Source organism: Bos javanicus, chromosome 2 (genome assembly GCF_032452875.1).
Source record: "Bos javanicus breed banteng chromosome 2, ARS-OSU_banteng_1.0, whole genome shotgun sequence".
Lineage (NCBI taxonomy): Eukaryota > Metazoa > Chordata > Mammalia > Artiodactyla > Bovidae > Bos > Bos javanicus.
Window position 1 is genome coordinate 67,790,646 of NC_083869.1, and position 17,294 is coordinate 67,807,939.

The 17,294-nt window shown below is 34.2% G+C and overlaps 1 protein-coding gene across 3 annotated transcripts in view; it reads left to right on the forward strand.

Annotated features, from left to right (window-relative positions):
- The window catches only part of DPP10 (dipeptidyl peptidase like 10), an 811,290-nt gene that overhangs the window by 768,378 nt on the left and 25,618 nt on the right, over positions 1-17,294 (forward strand). For all 3 annotated transcript variants that reach the window (XM_061439625.1, XM_061439633.1, XM_061439629.1), the window contains 2 exons: positions 3,300-3,398; positions 3,506-3,575. In XM_061439625.1, the coding sequence (XP_061295609.1) occupies positions 3,300-3,398; positions 3,506-3,575 (169 nt within the window). The remainder of the gene's footprint in view (positions 1-3,299; positions 3,399-3,505; positions 3,576-17,294) is intronic.

The following is a 17,294-nucleotide window of genomic DNA, read 5'->3' on the forward strand; positions in this document are numbered from 1 at the left end:
ACTGCAGAAGAAAATATTAATGAGTTTGAAACATTATCTATAAAAACTTCAAGACAGAGAAAAATGATGAAAGAAATGAACAGAGCCTAGTTAACTTAGGCTAATATCCATATCTATAATATTTTAAACTCAGAATGGAAAAATATATTTGATGAAATAACATCCAAATCCAAATCTGATGAAAAATATGAAATTGCTCAGCAAACCTCAAGCAGGATACAAAATTAAAAAGACATCCACACATTATATACATAGTAAGAAAGCCAAGAATGACTGCAGACTTCTTATCAGAAAAAAAGAATGGAGAAAAATCTTTTGAATACCAATGGAAAGCAAAAATAAAACAAAACCAACCTAGAAAAACAAACTTTGAAAATATCCTTCAAAAGTAAAGCCAAAATAAAGAATCAAGAAGAATAGAAACCAAGAATCTTTTGTCATCAGATTTGCATCTTTAAATAACACAAAGATCAAAGAGGAATTTACTTATTAGAAAAATAATTGGAAAATATTTGAGCCAAATGAAAATGAAAACACAACTAATCTGAATTTAGGGATACTTACAATCCCCTGGATAAGGAAATGGCCACCCACTCCAGTTTTCTTGCCTGGGAAATACCATGGACAGAGGAGCCTAACAGGCAAGAGTCCATGCGAGTCACAGAGTTGGACACAACTAAACAAGAACAAAAACATCATGATTAGAAACAGGTTTATGTCTCTAAATTCTTATTTTATAAAAAAGGGAAATCTTTAAAATCAATCACCTAAGAGTCTGCCTTAAAAAACTAGAAAAAGAAGAGCTAAAGAATAGAAAGTAAGTTGAAGGAAGGAAATTATAAAGTCAGAGTGGAAATAAATGATATAGAAAATGGATTGACAGTAAACAAAATATATAAAAACTAAAAGATTTCTTAGAAGAATAAGTAAAATTGATAAAATTTTAGATAAAGCCATAAAAGGAAAAGTGCACTATCATTTTCACTAATGAAATAGACGATGTTAATAACAGCTTCTACAGACGTTTGATGTAGATGATAGTAATGGAATGTTATAAGTAGTTTTAATGGTAGTAAATTTGACATCTTAGAAAATGGGTAAATTTCTTAAAAGAAAAATTGCTAACCACTCAAAGAATATGTATAATATATAAATATCCCATTATCTATTAAAATTTTTAATTCACAGTTAGTACTCTTCCCATAGAGAAGGAAATGGCAACCCACTCCAATATTCTTACCTGGAGAATCCCATGGACAGAGAAGAAGACTGGCAGGCTACAGGCCATGGGGTCGCAAGAGTTGGACACGACTGAGCAACTAAACCACCACTACCACTCTTCCTAAAAAGAAAATTCCAGTACCAGTATCTTCACTGGTACATTCTGAGCAATATTTAATGTACTAATACCAAGCTCACACAAACTCTCAGAAAATGTAAAACCAGCATTGACCAGGTTCCAAAGTCAGCATAGATATAACAAGGACAAAAAAATAAATTTTTCTCAGAATATTGATGCAAAATTTCTTAACTAAATACAAGCAACACAAATCTAATAATTTATAAAAGGGTAATGACATTTAATAATTAATCAATGCAACTTACTATATTATTCTGTCAACAACTCAAAGGATTTAGAAAAAAATTATAATGAAAACAATAATAATAAGGTAATAATAATAACTGAAAAAGAAGAAATAAGTGATTTAACTTAATGATTGTTATCTACAAAAATACTAAAACTGATATCATATTAATACTTGATGTTGAAGACAATGCATTTCTCCCAAGACTGGGTAAAAGTAAAGAGTGTTTGCTATCACTACCTCATTGTAAATTGTATTAGAAGACTTAATGAAATAAGGCAAGAAAAAGAAATATAGGTGAAAAACTTGCCTTTATTTTCAGAAGATATACTTGTAAACAAAACAGAAATCAAATAAAAAATATGGAATCCACATATACTCATAACAATTTTAGATATAATGAAGGGATTTATCATGATTATAGTTTAATATACAAATATCACCTATTTTATATACTATAAGGCAATGCAAAATGTAAAAATAGATCAAAATAACCATTTAAAATATTGTTAAGAACTATATAGGATAGTTAAGAACTATCCTATAATACATGTAATAAATGTGTCAGTCTCCTAAAATGAAAGTAAACATTTCCAAAAGAAATTAAAGACTCAAATATATACGTATATACACATATAGTTATTTATGGATTAAAGAGTTCACCATTTTTATATATAAAATATCCCCAATAAGTCAATGTATTTAACATATCAATCAAAATTCCAGCAATTTACTGATGCTTCTTTCACTTCATGTTTTGTCAATTCTTTGTCTCTTTTTCTTTTTTGGGTGTTTTATTTTTTATGTTGTCTATCACTATATTGTCAAATATAGTTAATTAATCTTTTCTTCAGCAGTATCTAGTATGCTATTAATCCCATCCAGTATTTTTAAATCTTAGATTTTATAATTTTTATGTGCCTCAAATTTTTCAGTTTTTTAATTTTAGAATTTTAACTTCTTTCTTTTTAAACTGTTTTTTTTTTCATACTTCTCCCTATTATCCTCAGTTTTGTTTTTTTTTTTAACTTACTGAACACATGGAATTTAATTAAAATATGCTTTAATGCCATTGTCTATCCATTATACGCATCTGTGGCATTTCTGGGTTCTTTCTATTGAATAAAATCTGTACTCATCAAGGGTGATGTTTTCCTAATTTTTGCATGCTTAGTAACTTTGTATTCAAATTCAGCCACAGTGACTTTAAGTCATTGGATGCTAGATAGTTTTGTATTATTTTCAATATATTTTTAAGCAGAACCATAGGATGATCAGATTTACATTTTGAAAATGTAAACATGTTCCAAGTATAGGGCAACTGGGGACAATTTCACTAAAATAAGGAGGCCCAGTTAGAAACTATTACAGTAATCCAAGAGAGAAATTATGAGAGGTTAATGGGTGCCTAGGGCTTCCCTGGTGGCTCAGATGGTAAAAATCTGCCTCCAGTGCAAGAGACTTGGGTTCAATCCCTGATTTGGGATGATCCCCTTAAGAAGGGAATGGCAACCCACTCCAGTATTCTTGCCCACAGAATTCCATGGACAGAAGAGTTTGGTGGGCTGTAGTCCATGAGTTTCCAAAAAGTCAAACACAAATGAGTGACTAATACTTTCACAATTAGTGCCTATCAAATGGTAATGCTGGATAATTATTTGTGTTGTGCTGATTCTTAATCTAATTATTTGCACTATCCTTTCTGATTTATAGAATATTTTATTTTGGAAAGCAATTCTATGCTGAAGGAAGCTATCCTGAAAAAGAAGATAGTAAAGTCAGAAATTAAAATGCTTCATATTGACGACTATGGTAAAGTTTTGTGCATGCTTCATCATTCAAGAACAACTTTCTCTGCACCTTAGAGTTTTACATATAAATGACTCTCCATCTTTAATATTTTGCTCTTTCTTTAAAAGAACTTCCTTTACAGTTGTCCTTTCCCAAAGATTTTATGGACCGAAACCAGTATGCTCTTCTGTTAATAATGTAAGTATTTTATTTGTTTTTGAAATAAAGAAATCTAAAAAGTTTAGTTTTTTTTTATGTCTCACATGCCAATATTCTGATTAAAAAACAACAGAAGAAATCCCATGTGTGTAGTTAAGCAGGACAGCTGTCAGTTGTGTGAGTTCCTCAAGGACACCACCGCTAAATAATATGAAAGTGTGTATAATTGTTTTTGCTTCTTGCATCCCAAACTGAACTCAGTGTTATTCCTGGGAATAATGACTCATAACATTTAGTTTATGGATGTCTGATTAGCAATTACTCAAGCTCTACCTTCCCTTTGTTTTTTTCTTTTTTTTTTTTAACTTTACAATATTGTATTGGTTTTGCCATACACTGACATGAATCCGCCACGGGTGTACATGTGTTCCCCATCCTAAACCTCCCTCCCACCTCCCTCCCCATCCCATCCCTCTGGGTCGTCCCAGTGCACCAGCCCCAAGCACCCTGTATCATGCATTGAACCTGGACTGGCAATGTGTTTCACATATGGTAATATACATGTTTCAATGCCATTCTCCCATATCATCCCACTCTTGCCCTCTCCCACAGAGTCCACAAGACTGTTCTATATATCTGCATCTCTTTTGCTGTCTCGTATACAGGGTTATCGTTATCATCTTTCTAAATTCCATATATATGTGTTAGATACTGTATTGGTGTTTTTCTTTCTGGCTTACTTCACTCTGTATAATAGGCTTCAGTTTCCACCTCATTAGAACTGATTCAAATGTTTTTTTTTTCTTAATAAATGATACTGGTCTATACTTTTTTTTTCTTTGTGATATATTTATCATATCAAAGTTATGCTAAATTTTTAAAAGTCATTTAAAAAAATTGTGGTGAGAGCACTTAAAGTGAGATCTACCCCCTGAACAAAATGTTAGGTATGTAATACAATGTTGTTAATTATAGGCACAAGGTTGTACAGCAGATCTCTGGAACTATTCCTCTTGCATGATTGAAACTCTGCTCTCATTAAACAGCTACTCTGCCTTCCTCCCCCTACCCGTCCCCATCCTGCTCTCTGCTTCTATGAATCTATTTTAGATGCCTCACTTAGGTGGAATCATGCAATATTTGTTGCCTTCTGTGATCAGTTATTTTAGTTAGCATAAAGGTACATCGGTGTTTTCACATCTAAGCCTTTTACTTTTTATCAGCTCTTTTGCAACATTGAGGAAGCGTTTATTTCCACTGCCAAAACAGTCAGTTAAATTTGAATCATTCTTATCAGTTTTCCTTCTTGGATTTAAGACCAGCGGGAAGCCCTTCCCATCCTTAGAAAAACCTGACTCTTAGGTTTTTCCAACTTTGGAATTGACTATGGAATTGAAGGCATCCATATTTTCTGTGAGACTACGCTGTGACTACATAGTATTGGGCACAGAGGCCTCTAACACCTATTGGTTAACCAACTTGATATTGATATAGAATTGTTTTCCTGAGCGTAATTATTAATAGTTATTTTCCTTATTGAGAACCCAGCTAACATTGCTTTGACAGCACTTAAAAAAAGAGTAGAAATGAAAATGGCATTACTTGTTATGACTACTGAATGTGGACAATAAGTCTGTGTAATCAAACTGTCGGAGTTCAAATCCCAGTTTTGTCATTCATTAACAGTGTATCCTTGAAAACATTGCTTAACCTTTTTTAAGGCTCAGTTTATCCAAATATAAAGTGAGAATTATAGTTTATCTTATGTTTTAAGGCTGCTTTTTAGATTAAATGAATTAGCATATAAAGTGTCTAGTACAAATGACTTTTATAACTATTGTGATTATAATTCATTATTTTTATGCAGATTGCATTAATTTAGATATTTTGATACATAGAAACAATTTATCATTTCATTTTAATAAGTCAGATAATACAGAAAATGCAATAGTCAATGGTTTTACTTCCTCTATTGTTTATTCCTAACTGTGATACCATGACCTAACTTTCTCCTTTGTCATTTATGGCCAGAGGCCCTGAAAGTTCTTGATGTCTTCCTGAAGAAGTTGTTATTTGCTCTTATGTTAACTCCTTCTTCTGTAACTTCTCTTTCATTTAGTTCTTTTTAATTTTCTCTTTTTTTATTGAAGTATAGTTGATTTACATGTCATGTATACAGCAAAGCTTTATATATGTTCTTTTTCAGGTTCTTTTCCATTAGGGATTATTAGAAGATATTTACTGTAGTTCCCTGTGTTCCTTGTTGCTTATGTATTTTATATATAGTAGTATGTATATGTTAATCCTAAACTCTTAATCTATGCTTCTTCACCCCACTTTCCTCTTTGGTAACTATAAATTTGTTTTCTGTGAGTCTATTTCTCTTTTGTAAATAAATTGATTTGTATCATTTTTTTAAGATTCCACATATAAGTGGTATCATATGACATTTTTGTCTTTCTCTGGCTTACTTCATTTAGTATGATAATCTCTATTTGCATTCATGATGCTACAAATGGCATTATTTCATTCCTTTCTGTGGCTGAATATTCAATTCTTATTTGAATTATATGTGTGATTTATTGGGGAAAATATCTCAGGCACTAAAATGAGGACAAAATGAAAAAAAAAATTCTCACCCTCATCTTCTGTCTCATTATACCTCCTTTTGGGAAAAGAAATTGTTCTTTGTAGTCACTGAGAAATAAGGCTTCTCAGGGGAAAGAACCCTAGTAGGCATCTTTCCTTGAAGCATGACTTAACATATGCAGGGGGACATATTGGCAGTTCTTCCCATCGGTATATCCTCTGGTTCCAAAGTGTAACAACACTTTGGGGGAAAATGTAGACAAGAGTTCTAATTCTCTTTGCAGCTTTGAGTCAAAGAATCCAGCTAGCTTGTCCTACCATCAGATTTGTGCTTTGGTCTGAGTGATTTTTAGTTCATGAGAGGAATATGAAGAATAACCCAAGACTCAACTCTCTTATTAGAAAGAGTTAAGTCTTTTTTTAGAGGCAGGAGAGTAAAGATAGTGGTTTAGGAATAAGGTAGCCTTTAGGTTCTAATCTGAGTTCAAAGATTTACCAGTATATTGTTTAATTTTTTAAGCTTCAGTTTCCTTATAAATCAACTGAAGACAATAACATGGAATAGTTTACATAAACATGTCACCATAGTGTCTGGAAGAACATAAACATTTGTACTTAGTGTTTAATAAATTTTAACCATAAATATAATTATTATTAGTAGTAATAGTCTTTTTAATATTTAAAAGTATCAATATAGATATTTAATACTATATTTTAGCATCCACAAAATTAGTTAATAGACATTATTAAAGCAGATAAGATAATATAGTTAGGCCTGTAGAGTTTACTTTGCTCCTGTTTTTGTTAATGAAAAAAATAAAAATGAGTATTAATTCATTATTTTTCATTTGTTTTCATATGCTGACTACACTAAATATTAATTTACATTATCCAAACTCCTTGATTTTCAGAGGTAAATTCTCAGAAATTTCACATAATATAACTTACAAAGCCCAACTGAGGAGTTTTTTATTTTATATTTAAAAAATGATCTATTGCTTTGAGCTGCATGATAATTCCTAAAATATTTAAGTTTGGAAATCCATATAGGTCAGAATGGTTTTAAGTGTTTTTTAAGTGTTATTAGATAAAGTGTTGGAGAAGGAAACGGCAACCCACTCCAGTATTCTTGCCTAGAGAATCCTGTGGACAGATGAGCCTGGTGGCTGCCATCTATTGGGTTGCACAGAGTCATACACGACTGAAGCGACTTAAAAGCAGCATGAATGGCTTATAGCCTGGGAAGAAGCAGTGTAAACAGATGTACTATTTATTAGAGAACATTCTTTTTTTCTTTGTTTGCTGTGTTCCTGAAGACAAGTATAGCAAGCTAAGGAGTTTCATACAGTACCAAGAAATCATCATGTCTTCCTATTTTCTTTTTTTTTTTTTAATATATATATAATTATTTTATTTATGTTAACTTGCAATGGGTTTATTGTGATTATTTTTATTTATGTCTTCCCATTTTCTACTTTTTCATGTTCAGCTTGTCCATGCCACCCTTGATAAAGGTCTAATGCAGGGAGACAGTGACTATTCAACAAATTACATTAATTTCCAGAATGCAACATACTCTCTCATGCTCTTATGACTTAGTTCCATCTCACTGAATTCATCTTCCTTGAAATTATAATGAAATCTTGTTCACCTATCATCTTATCTTCCTGAAGCTTTCTTTCACCATGCTCATCAGCCCATCTAACAATCTCAAATCTATGCCTCCTCCTACAGTGACAGCTTTCTGTTCAGAGTTTTCACATATATCTTAAACAATGTTGATCCAGCAGTTACTTTTCCAGCTCACCCTAATTTTATGAGGATATTTTTAACACAGTATTTAGAGAATTTCTGACTCCCATTAGATTTTGCACCAATGTTTCTGAATGAAAATCTACAATCTAGAAGTAAATATTCAGATAAATAATTTGTAAAATGAAATTATTATATCATGAAATATTTTAGCATCTTGAGAGAGATGTTAAAATTTTTATTTTACATATTCCATATATTAAATGATACCTTACTTATTTGTATATTTCTCCTAGCAACTAGTTTTGCAGTCACTACTCAAGCATGCATTGAGTGAGTAGATAAATAATGTCCAGAAACCAGATAAATATGGTTATTACCACAGTGCCCCACTGTGTCATTTTAATTTGAGAGTACTACTCTTTTTTATCTAGTATTTGTATCATTTAATCAATGGTATTCATATCAGAGTCCTACAACTTTGTCATCTTAATGGAACTGAGTTGTTTGTCAGCTCTTTTGTATAGTTAATCTGTTAAAAAAGCAGGATATAATTAATTGACACATTGGATAATCCAGCTACTCATCTCCAGTAGTCAAGATAATATCACTACTTTTTTCATACACACATTTTCCTTTCAATAAACAATACAGATATTGTTTAAAATGTTGAATACCAGAGGTACCTTGTTTTGAGTTTTGAACCTATGGGATCATCCAAGGGCCCACAATCTTCTTCAAGTCCCACACCAGGAAGATGGTATATCTGGACTAGTCAATTCTAATCTGCCACCCTGCTCTCTACCTATACTTCCTTTTCTGTGATTAAGTGCTATATCATCTCCTAGCTAGTTTTTCGGAGACCGCAATGGCACCCTACTCCAGTACTCTTGCCTGGCAAATCCCATGGACGGAGAAGCCTGGTAGGCTGCAGTCCATGGGGTCGCAAAGAGTGGGACACGACTGCGCGACTTCACTTTCACTTTTCACTTTCATGCATTGGAGAAGGAAATGGCAACCCACTCCAGTGTTCTTGCCTAGAGAATCCCAGGGACGGGGAGCCTGGTGGGCTGCCGTCTCTGGGGTCACACAGAGTCGGACACGACTGAAGTGACTTAGCAGCAGCAACTAGTTTTTATTCCACTGATGCTGGTATGAATTTTCTGAGATCCATATCTGAAAATGTGGCTCTCCTGGGTAAAATACTCTCACTATTATTCTTCAGTTGATTTAAAGTTCATATTTCCTAACACAGCATACAAAACAATCTTCATCTGATTTCCACTTAACTCTCCATCTCATTCTGACTCCATCCACCTCTAAAGAGAGATTCACTGCTCTAGATATTTCTGAAAACTGTTTTATTATGGGAAATACTAGCTTCTCAATCATTTCTCTCTATATTTTCCCACAGTCTTCCAGTACCTTTAGTTTCCTTTTCCAACTGGAAAAGTTCTATTAATATTTCAAGCAATACTTTTATATAACTCTATGTACACCTCTGTCGTAACATGAAACCACACTAGGTTACAATATTTGCTTTGCTGTCTCTTCTTTTAAACTATAAACTCATTCATGATAACAGCTCTTTTTGTATTGTCTTGCCTTAACACAGTGTTTGGAGCATTTATGTTCATAAAGTATTGATTGACTGAATGGGTATATGAATGAAGGAACACATGAATTAGAATAAACAAAGAAATTAATCAACCCTAAGTTAGTCATCAGGAATGACTGATGTCATAGTAGAGAAAAAGAGAGAAATAAATGATTTGAGAGTTTATAATGTGTTACAATTAGACTTTTGGTTGAGTAAATTTCTCTGCAGTTGTAGTTTCCCTCTCAGAAAAACATGAGGTGAGCTTCTCATTTCCCTTACAATCTTTTTGCATAAAGCTAAATAATTGGTTTCTGTACTATCTTTTCACTGTTTCTCTTTTGATTATTGAGCTTATCTTCTTAAAGTAATAGGATTTAATAATAGCTACTATTTATTGCTTACTGTACAAGGGACATCATGCTAAGGATGTATAAATACCATCTTTAATCCTTATAGAAACCAAGTGAGATAAATATAGTTGTCCTCAGTTTAACACAAGGAAACCATGAATTTATATAATATATAAATCCAAGATCATGAACAGGACAAAATTAGGGTTTGAACTCAAGGTGTTTTTAATTTTCTTTTCAGACCAGAAAGCTCTGCTTTTTTTTTAAATTACATAATAGTCTACCTAGATATTCTATTATATGATAATTATCATTGGAAGATTATCAAAAATGCTGTCCAGAATCAATAAAGACTTCTCTAAAACCCAAATCATATGACCTTTTGTGCCTTCCACTTAACAGTTTATAATAACCTCTGGAATGTAATATTTTCCACCTGCCTCATGTTAATGGTTTGGTGTAAAGTAAAAATTCCAAACATCTTGAGTAAGTTCCTAGAAGGTCCACAAGAAAGATCAAATACTCAGTCCGCATTATTTCATATAATTCCAAATTCTGATCAAAGAATTCACTTTATGGGACTTCTTTCTATTTATTATTTATCCTTTTATTCTTTTTATTTATTATGTGGCTTCATAGACTTTTGAGCAGATGAGATTGTTAGAAGTAAGCTTGTTTCACTTTCCAAGAAAAAGACATATATTTTCAAAATTTCTATAACATTATTTAAATATGCACTTGTTCATGCCAAGTACATACCTATTTCACTTAAAGATAGCACATTTACTGAAAGTATTTGGACAAGAGAGGTAGCTAATACTTCTCTCAAAAAATCGTTATTACTGCTTTGCTGTGTAAGGAGAGTCAAATTTAAGTTACTGCTTTTCTTCATTCTTGTTCTTGTTCCTCATTTAGGTGGATGTAAAATGTACTCACATTGTAATACCCATGAAATAATTAGAAGTCAGTGGCATTTAATCTTGATAATGGAAATGGAGAAGGTGATCATTGCTTTTTATATTATTCTTGAACAGATTAGACCTTGTTCTTCACAATCTATAAGTAATATGTCTTAATGTCAATATTAAATTCTAGAGTCAGTCAGTTCAGTTGCTCAGTCATGTCTGAATTGTTGCAACCCCATTTCTGCCACATGCCAGGCCTCCCTAACCATCACAAACTCCCAGAGTTTACTCAAACTCATGTCAATTGAGTTGGTGCTGCCATTCAGCCACCTCATCCTCTGTTGTCCCCTTCTCCTGCCTTCAATCTTTCCCACCATCAGGGTCTTTTCAAATGAGTCAGCTCTTCACATCAGGTGGCCAAAGCATTGGAGTTTCAGCTTCAATATCAGTCCTTCTAATGAATATTCAGCACTGATTTATTTTAGGATGGACTGGGTGGATCTTCTTGCAGTCAGGGGACTTAAAAGAGTCTTCTCCAACACCACAGTTCAAAAGCATCAATTCTTCAGTGCTCAGCTTTCTTTATACTCCAACTCTCACATCCATACATGACTACTGGAAAAACCAAAGCTTTAACTAGACGGACCTTTGTTGGCAAAGTAATGTCTCTGCTTTTTAATATGTTGTCTAGGTTAGTCATAACTTTTCTTCCAAGGAGTAAGTGTCTTTTAATATCATGGCTGCAGTCACAATCTGCAGTGATTTGGGGGCCCAAAAAAATAAAGTCTACCACTGTCTCCACTGGTTCCCCATCTATTTGCTAGGAAGTAATGGGACCAGATGCCATGATCTTAGTTTTCTGAATGTTGAGCTTTAAGCCAACTTTTTCACTCTCCTCTTTCACTTTCATCAAGGGGCTCTTAAGTTTTTCTTTACCTTCTGCCATAAGGGTGGTGTCATCTACATATCTGAATTTATTGATATTTCTTCCAGTAATATACTCACCAGCAGAAACACAGGCTTTGAAACTGTAAGAAGGAGTCTGGTTAGATGCATAAATAAACTTGTCCATATCAAACAGCTAGAGTAACAGGCAAATTTGGCCTCGGAGCAGAGAATGAAGCAGGGCAAAGGCTAATAGAGTTTTGCCAAGAGAACACACTGGTCACACAAACACCATCTTCCAACAACACAAGAGAAGACTCGACACATGGAGATCACCAGATGGTCAATACCAAAATCAGATTGATTATATTCTTTGCAGCCAAAAATGGAAAGGCTCTATACGGTCAGCAAAAACAAAACTGGGAGCTGACTGTGGCTCAGATCATGAAGTCCTTAATGCCAAATTCAGACTTAAATTGAAGAAAGTAGGGAAAACCACTAGACCATTCAGGTATGACCTAAATCAAATTCTTAACGATTATACAGAGGAAGTGAGAGAGAGATTTAAGGGATTAGATCTGATAGACAGAGTGCCTGATGAAATATGGACGGAGATTCATGAAATTGTACAGGAGACAGGGATCAAGACCATCTCCAAGGAAAAGAAATGCAAAAAAGCAAAATGGCTCTCTGAGGAGGCCTTACAAATATCTGTGAAAAGAAGAGAAGTGAAAAGCAAAGGAGAAAAGGAACGATATACCCATTTGAATGTAGAGTTCCAAAGAATAGCAAGGAAAGATAAGAAAGCCTTCCCCAGTGATCAGTGCAAAGAAATAGAGGAACACAATAGAATGGGAAAGACTAGCGATCTCTGCAAGAAAATGAGATACCAAGGGAATATTTCATGCAAAGATGGGCTCAATAAAGGAGAGAAATGGTATGAACCTAACAGCAGTAGAAGATACTAAGAAGTCGCAAGAATATACAGAGGAACTGTACAAAAAGATCTTCACGGCCCAGATCATCATGATGGTGTGATCACTCACCTAGAGCCAGACATCCTGGAAAGTGAAGTAAAGTGGGCCTTAGGAATAATCACTATGAACAAACTTAGTGGAGGTGATGGAATTCCAGTTGAGCTATTTCAAATCCTTAAAAGATGATGCTGTGAAAGTGCTGCACTCAATATGCCCTCACATTTGGAAAACTCAGCAGTGGCCACACAACTGGAAAAAGGTCAGTTTTCATTCCAATCCCAAAGAAAGGCAATGCCAAAGAATGCTCAAACTATGGCACAATTGCACTCATCTCACACGCTAGTAGAGAGATGCTCAAAATTCTCCAAGCCAGGCTTCAACAATACATGAACTGTGAAATTCCAGATGTTCAAGCTGGCTTTAGAAAAGGCCAGGGAACCAGAAATCAAATTGCCAACATCTGCTGGATCATGGAAAAACAAGAGAGTTCCAGAAAAACATCTATTTCTGTTTTATGACTATGCCAAAGTCTTTGACTGTGTGGATTACAATAAACTCTGGGAAATTTGAAGGAGATGGGAATACCAGACCACCTGACCTGCCTCTTGAGAAATCTGTATGCAGGTCAAGAAGGAACATTTAGGACTGGCCATGGAACAGCAGACTGGTTCCAAATAGGAAAGGAGTATGTCACCTTTCCAAATAGGAAAGGTGTATTGTCACCCTGCTTATTTAACTTATATGCAGAGTACATCACGAGAAACACTGGGCTGGAAGAAGCACAAGCTGGAATCAAGATTGCCAGGAGAAATATAAATAACCTCAGATATGCAGATGACACCACCCTTATGGCAGAAAATGAAGAACTAAAGAGCCTCTTGATGAAAGTGAGAGAGGAGAGTCAAAAAGTTGGCTTAAAGCTCAACATTCTGAAAACGAAGATCATGGCATCCGGTCCCATCACTTCAAGGCAAATAGATAGAGAACAGTGGAAACAATGGCATACTTTATTTTCTTGGGCTCCAAAATCACTGCTGATTGTGATTGCAGCCATGATATTAAAAGATGCTTACTCCTTGGAAGAAAAGCTATAACCAACTTAGACAGCATATTAAAAAGCAGAGACATTACTTTGCCAACAAAGGTCTGTCTAGTCAAGGATATGGTTTTTCCAGTAGTCATGTATGGATGTGAGTGTTGGACTATAACGAAAGCTGAGCGCTGAAGAATTGGTGCTTTTGAACTGTGGCGTTGGAGAAGACTCTTGAGAGTCCCTTGGACTATAAGGAGATCCAGCCAGTCCATCCTAAAGGAAATCAGTCCTGAATATTCATTGGAAGGACTGATGCTGGAACTGAAACTCCAGTACTTTGGCCACCTGATGTGAAGAGCTGACTCATTTGAAAAGAGCCTGATGTTGGATAAGATTGAAGGAGGGAGGAGAATGGGATGACAGAGGATGAAATATTTGGATGGCATCACTGACTCATTGGACATGAGTTTGGTTAAACTCTGGCAGTTGGTGATGGACAGGGAGGCCTGGCCTGCTGCAGTCCATGGGGTCGCAAAGAGTTGTGAGTGACTGAACTGAACTGAACTGAATATCAAACGCTCCCCTAGTTGTAACTCCAGGACACGTAATTCAATGAAAAATTATTTGTAAACGAACAAGTGATCAGAAATATGAAGGTTATATTATTATTTTCCTAATGGAAGAAGATAGGAATGTGGACAAGAAACAGTTCTCTGACATAAAAATATTCTTTTTTCTTATATGATGTAATGACTATTGGAGAAAACTCGTTCTGCCAAACTGCGTATTGGATAGTCCTTCCATCCGAGGAAATCTATGGATGACAAAGTCAGAAATAGAAGTGACTGACCAAGAAGCCCTTGACCAATGGGTGTATTTTCATGTATATATTGCTTGAAAAAGTACAAATTTCATTAGCTTTTAGATATACTTACATTGCAACTGTATCATCGCAGACTATAAATTTCTATAACATAAATTTCAGATTAAGACAAGACAAAATTGTTTCACTCTAGTTTACTCCTATGTTAAACTCATGTTCTATTGTACAATGAGTTCTCTCCCAAAGAACAAAATCAAAAGTCTTGACAATTCATCTTCCCTAAGAATTTACTGTGACATATCACAGCATCATTTTCCTTTCTCTTATCATGTGTTCCATTCTGTTCTTTATCCTTCTTTTCACACTCTTTTTTATTTTACTATATCTAAAATAAAAATGCAACCCAGCTCACAGTGAACCCACTCTAATCTAGCACTTATGCAGCTCAAGTGGATATATTCTATGCCTAGAAAGAGAAAAGAACTAAGAAGACTACAAGCAATTTTTCCTGTGTTCCTTTCTTCCACGACCCAGTAGATACAGATACCCTGATGTCCGTGTAGCAGTTTTGAAATTCTGTGGTGTAGGAAAAAAAAAAAATTCTGCCATTCAATAGATCTCTTGTGGAAAGTACTCTCACTGGTAAATATTTGCCTTTTATTTATTCTAGCCAAAGGTTTAGTGGTAAGGAAAAGGCTTTTTAAAATGTACTCTACATGATATTAACTATTTACAAACCTGGTGGCTCAGATGGTAAAGAGTCTGCTTCCAGTGTGGGAGACTCGGGTTCGATCCCTGGGTCGGGAAGATCTCCTGGAGAAGGAAATGGCAACCCACTCCAGTATTCTTTCCTGGAAAATCCCACGGATGTAGGAGCCTGGCAGGCTACAGTCCATGGGGTCGCAAAGAGTTGGACATGACTGAGTGACTTCAGTTTCCTTCCTTCTATTCTATAATGAAAAAAAAAAATAAAAAGAATATATAATTGCCAGGGTTAACTGGTAACAAAGTCAGGACCAAAATCTATCTCTCCTGAATATAAATTCACCTCTTTTCATGAATTCAAATAGCACCATGTGAACCTGACAGACGTGTGCTCTGAACAAATCTCTTCACTTTAATTCAGGTTTTGTTATAGATGATGTTTTGTTATGTTATGAAGAAGTGGTTTGTTTTGCCATTTTAAAGGTCTATTGAATTTTATGTGTTTTGCTTAGCTTTTTTATTATTTACTCATATTGTGTATTTTTAATCTAAACAGACACCACTGATTGATTGTTCAATGTATTAATATTAAAACAGATGCCAAAGTCTGCCTTTGAAGACCTTAACTTGTAAGAAAACTTTAATCTTAATTTGATTTTGCTTCCTGTGTTAGGAAGTGGACACATTTAGTATTGCTATGGACTTTTCACTAGTTAAAACAGATTGAATTTTTCTTTTCATTAAACTTTCAACAAAAATATGTGCCCGTATTCTCAACCTTGAAGCGCTGTTCTTTATATGAGTCCCCGGGGATTTCTGAGACAGAAAGTAAAACAAAAATGTCAGGAAAAAAGATGTGGCATACAGAAAAAAAGCAAAGAGGAAGCAAATGCAACTTACCAATTCTGTGTGGCCAACACAGTTGCAAGTTGTAGTACCCATTTATTATATGATAGGTGATTTGGTCTATGGTACATTCCTATGGTCATCCCTACCACCACATATCTTGCTATTGCTGCCTCCTCAAATAAGTAATATTTTCTTGCCTCAATTTGTATTTAAAAAAATCTAGTATTTTCTGGTCCACACTTTGTGAAAAATTTTCCCTTTGCTCCTGCAAGCCTCTGACTTGTTCCTTATACTGATGATGCTTACCATCATAATCCATGTCCTTTTATAATTAATCTTGAAATAGATATACCTGTATTCTGCACCAAAAAAGAAAGAACAACACACCCAGTTAGAGCAATGTGTTAAAATTATTGACTGATAATGGATTGATAACATTTTGTGTTCAAACATTAAAAGCAGGTGAAGCAAGGTTGAAGTTAAAAATGGCAACTTAGAAAACAGAGCAGAGGAGGAAACTGTATTTTCTTGATATTGCAAGCATGAGTAAGGAATTGAGTTTTTGCCTTGAAAAATCTTCAATCATTTGTTAATCATAAGTTTGAAAAATGTTCAATAAATCACATAGTAATTTTGTATTGCTTGCTATATTTCAAAAAGTATTTTTCAAGTACATTATGCCACTTAATGCTTAAAAATTCCTTGAGGAAAGCACAGCAGATTTTACCATTATTAAAGATAAGGAAACTAAGTCTTAGTGTTTTAGTATCTTTCCTATCTATGTTCAGAGTGAAGTTGGGACTTAAACTGTCATGTACTTACTAAGCTTAAATGTTAAAGTTAATCCTTGTATCTTGTTCTCTGTGAATCATATTTTGCTTTCTAAAGTTCTCAATAAATCTCCAAGCTTCAAAATGCAGGATTTATGAAGCTTTTCAAGGTCCTTTCATTTTAAACTTTACACGAGTCTACTTTCCCTGAAAGCATCTAGTTCAGCAAGCATTTTCTATGTTCTCCATGCACCAGAAAGTGTGCTACGCATGATGATTCATGCCATTTCTCAACTGGTAGGCAAGTTATATCAGTACCATCTGGAAATGTGGAAAAAAATACCAATTTTAGACTTCATTCTGAATTAGGCAATTGAATTTCTAGGGAAAAGAATGTGGAGATGTTTAGTCATAATTCCTAATAATCTGACCAAGACCTAACTGTGCAAAAAATAAAATGAATTTAAAAATTTTTAATTAAATTTTATAAAAGAGATCAAGATTGTAAACATTGCAGAAG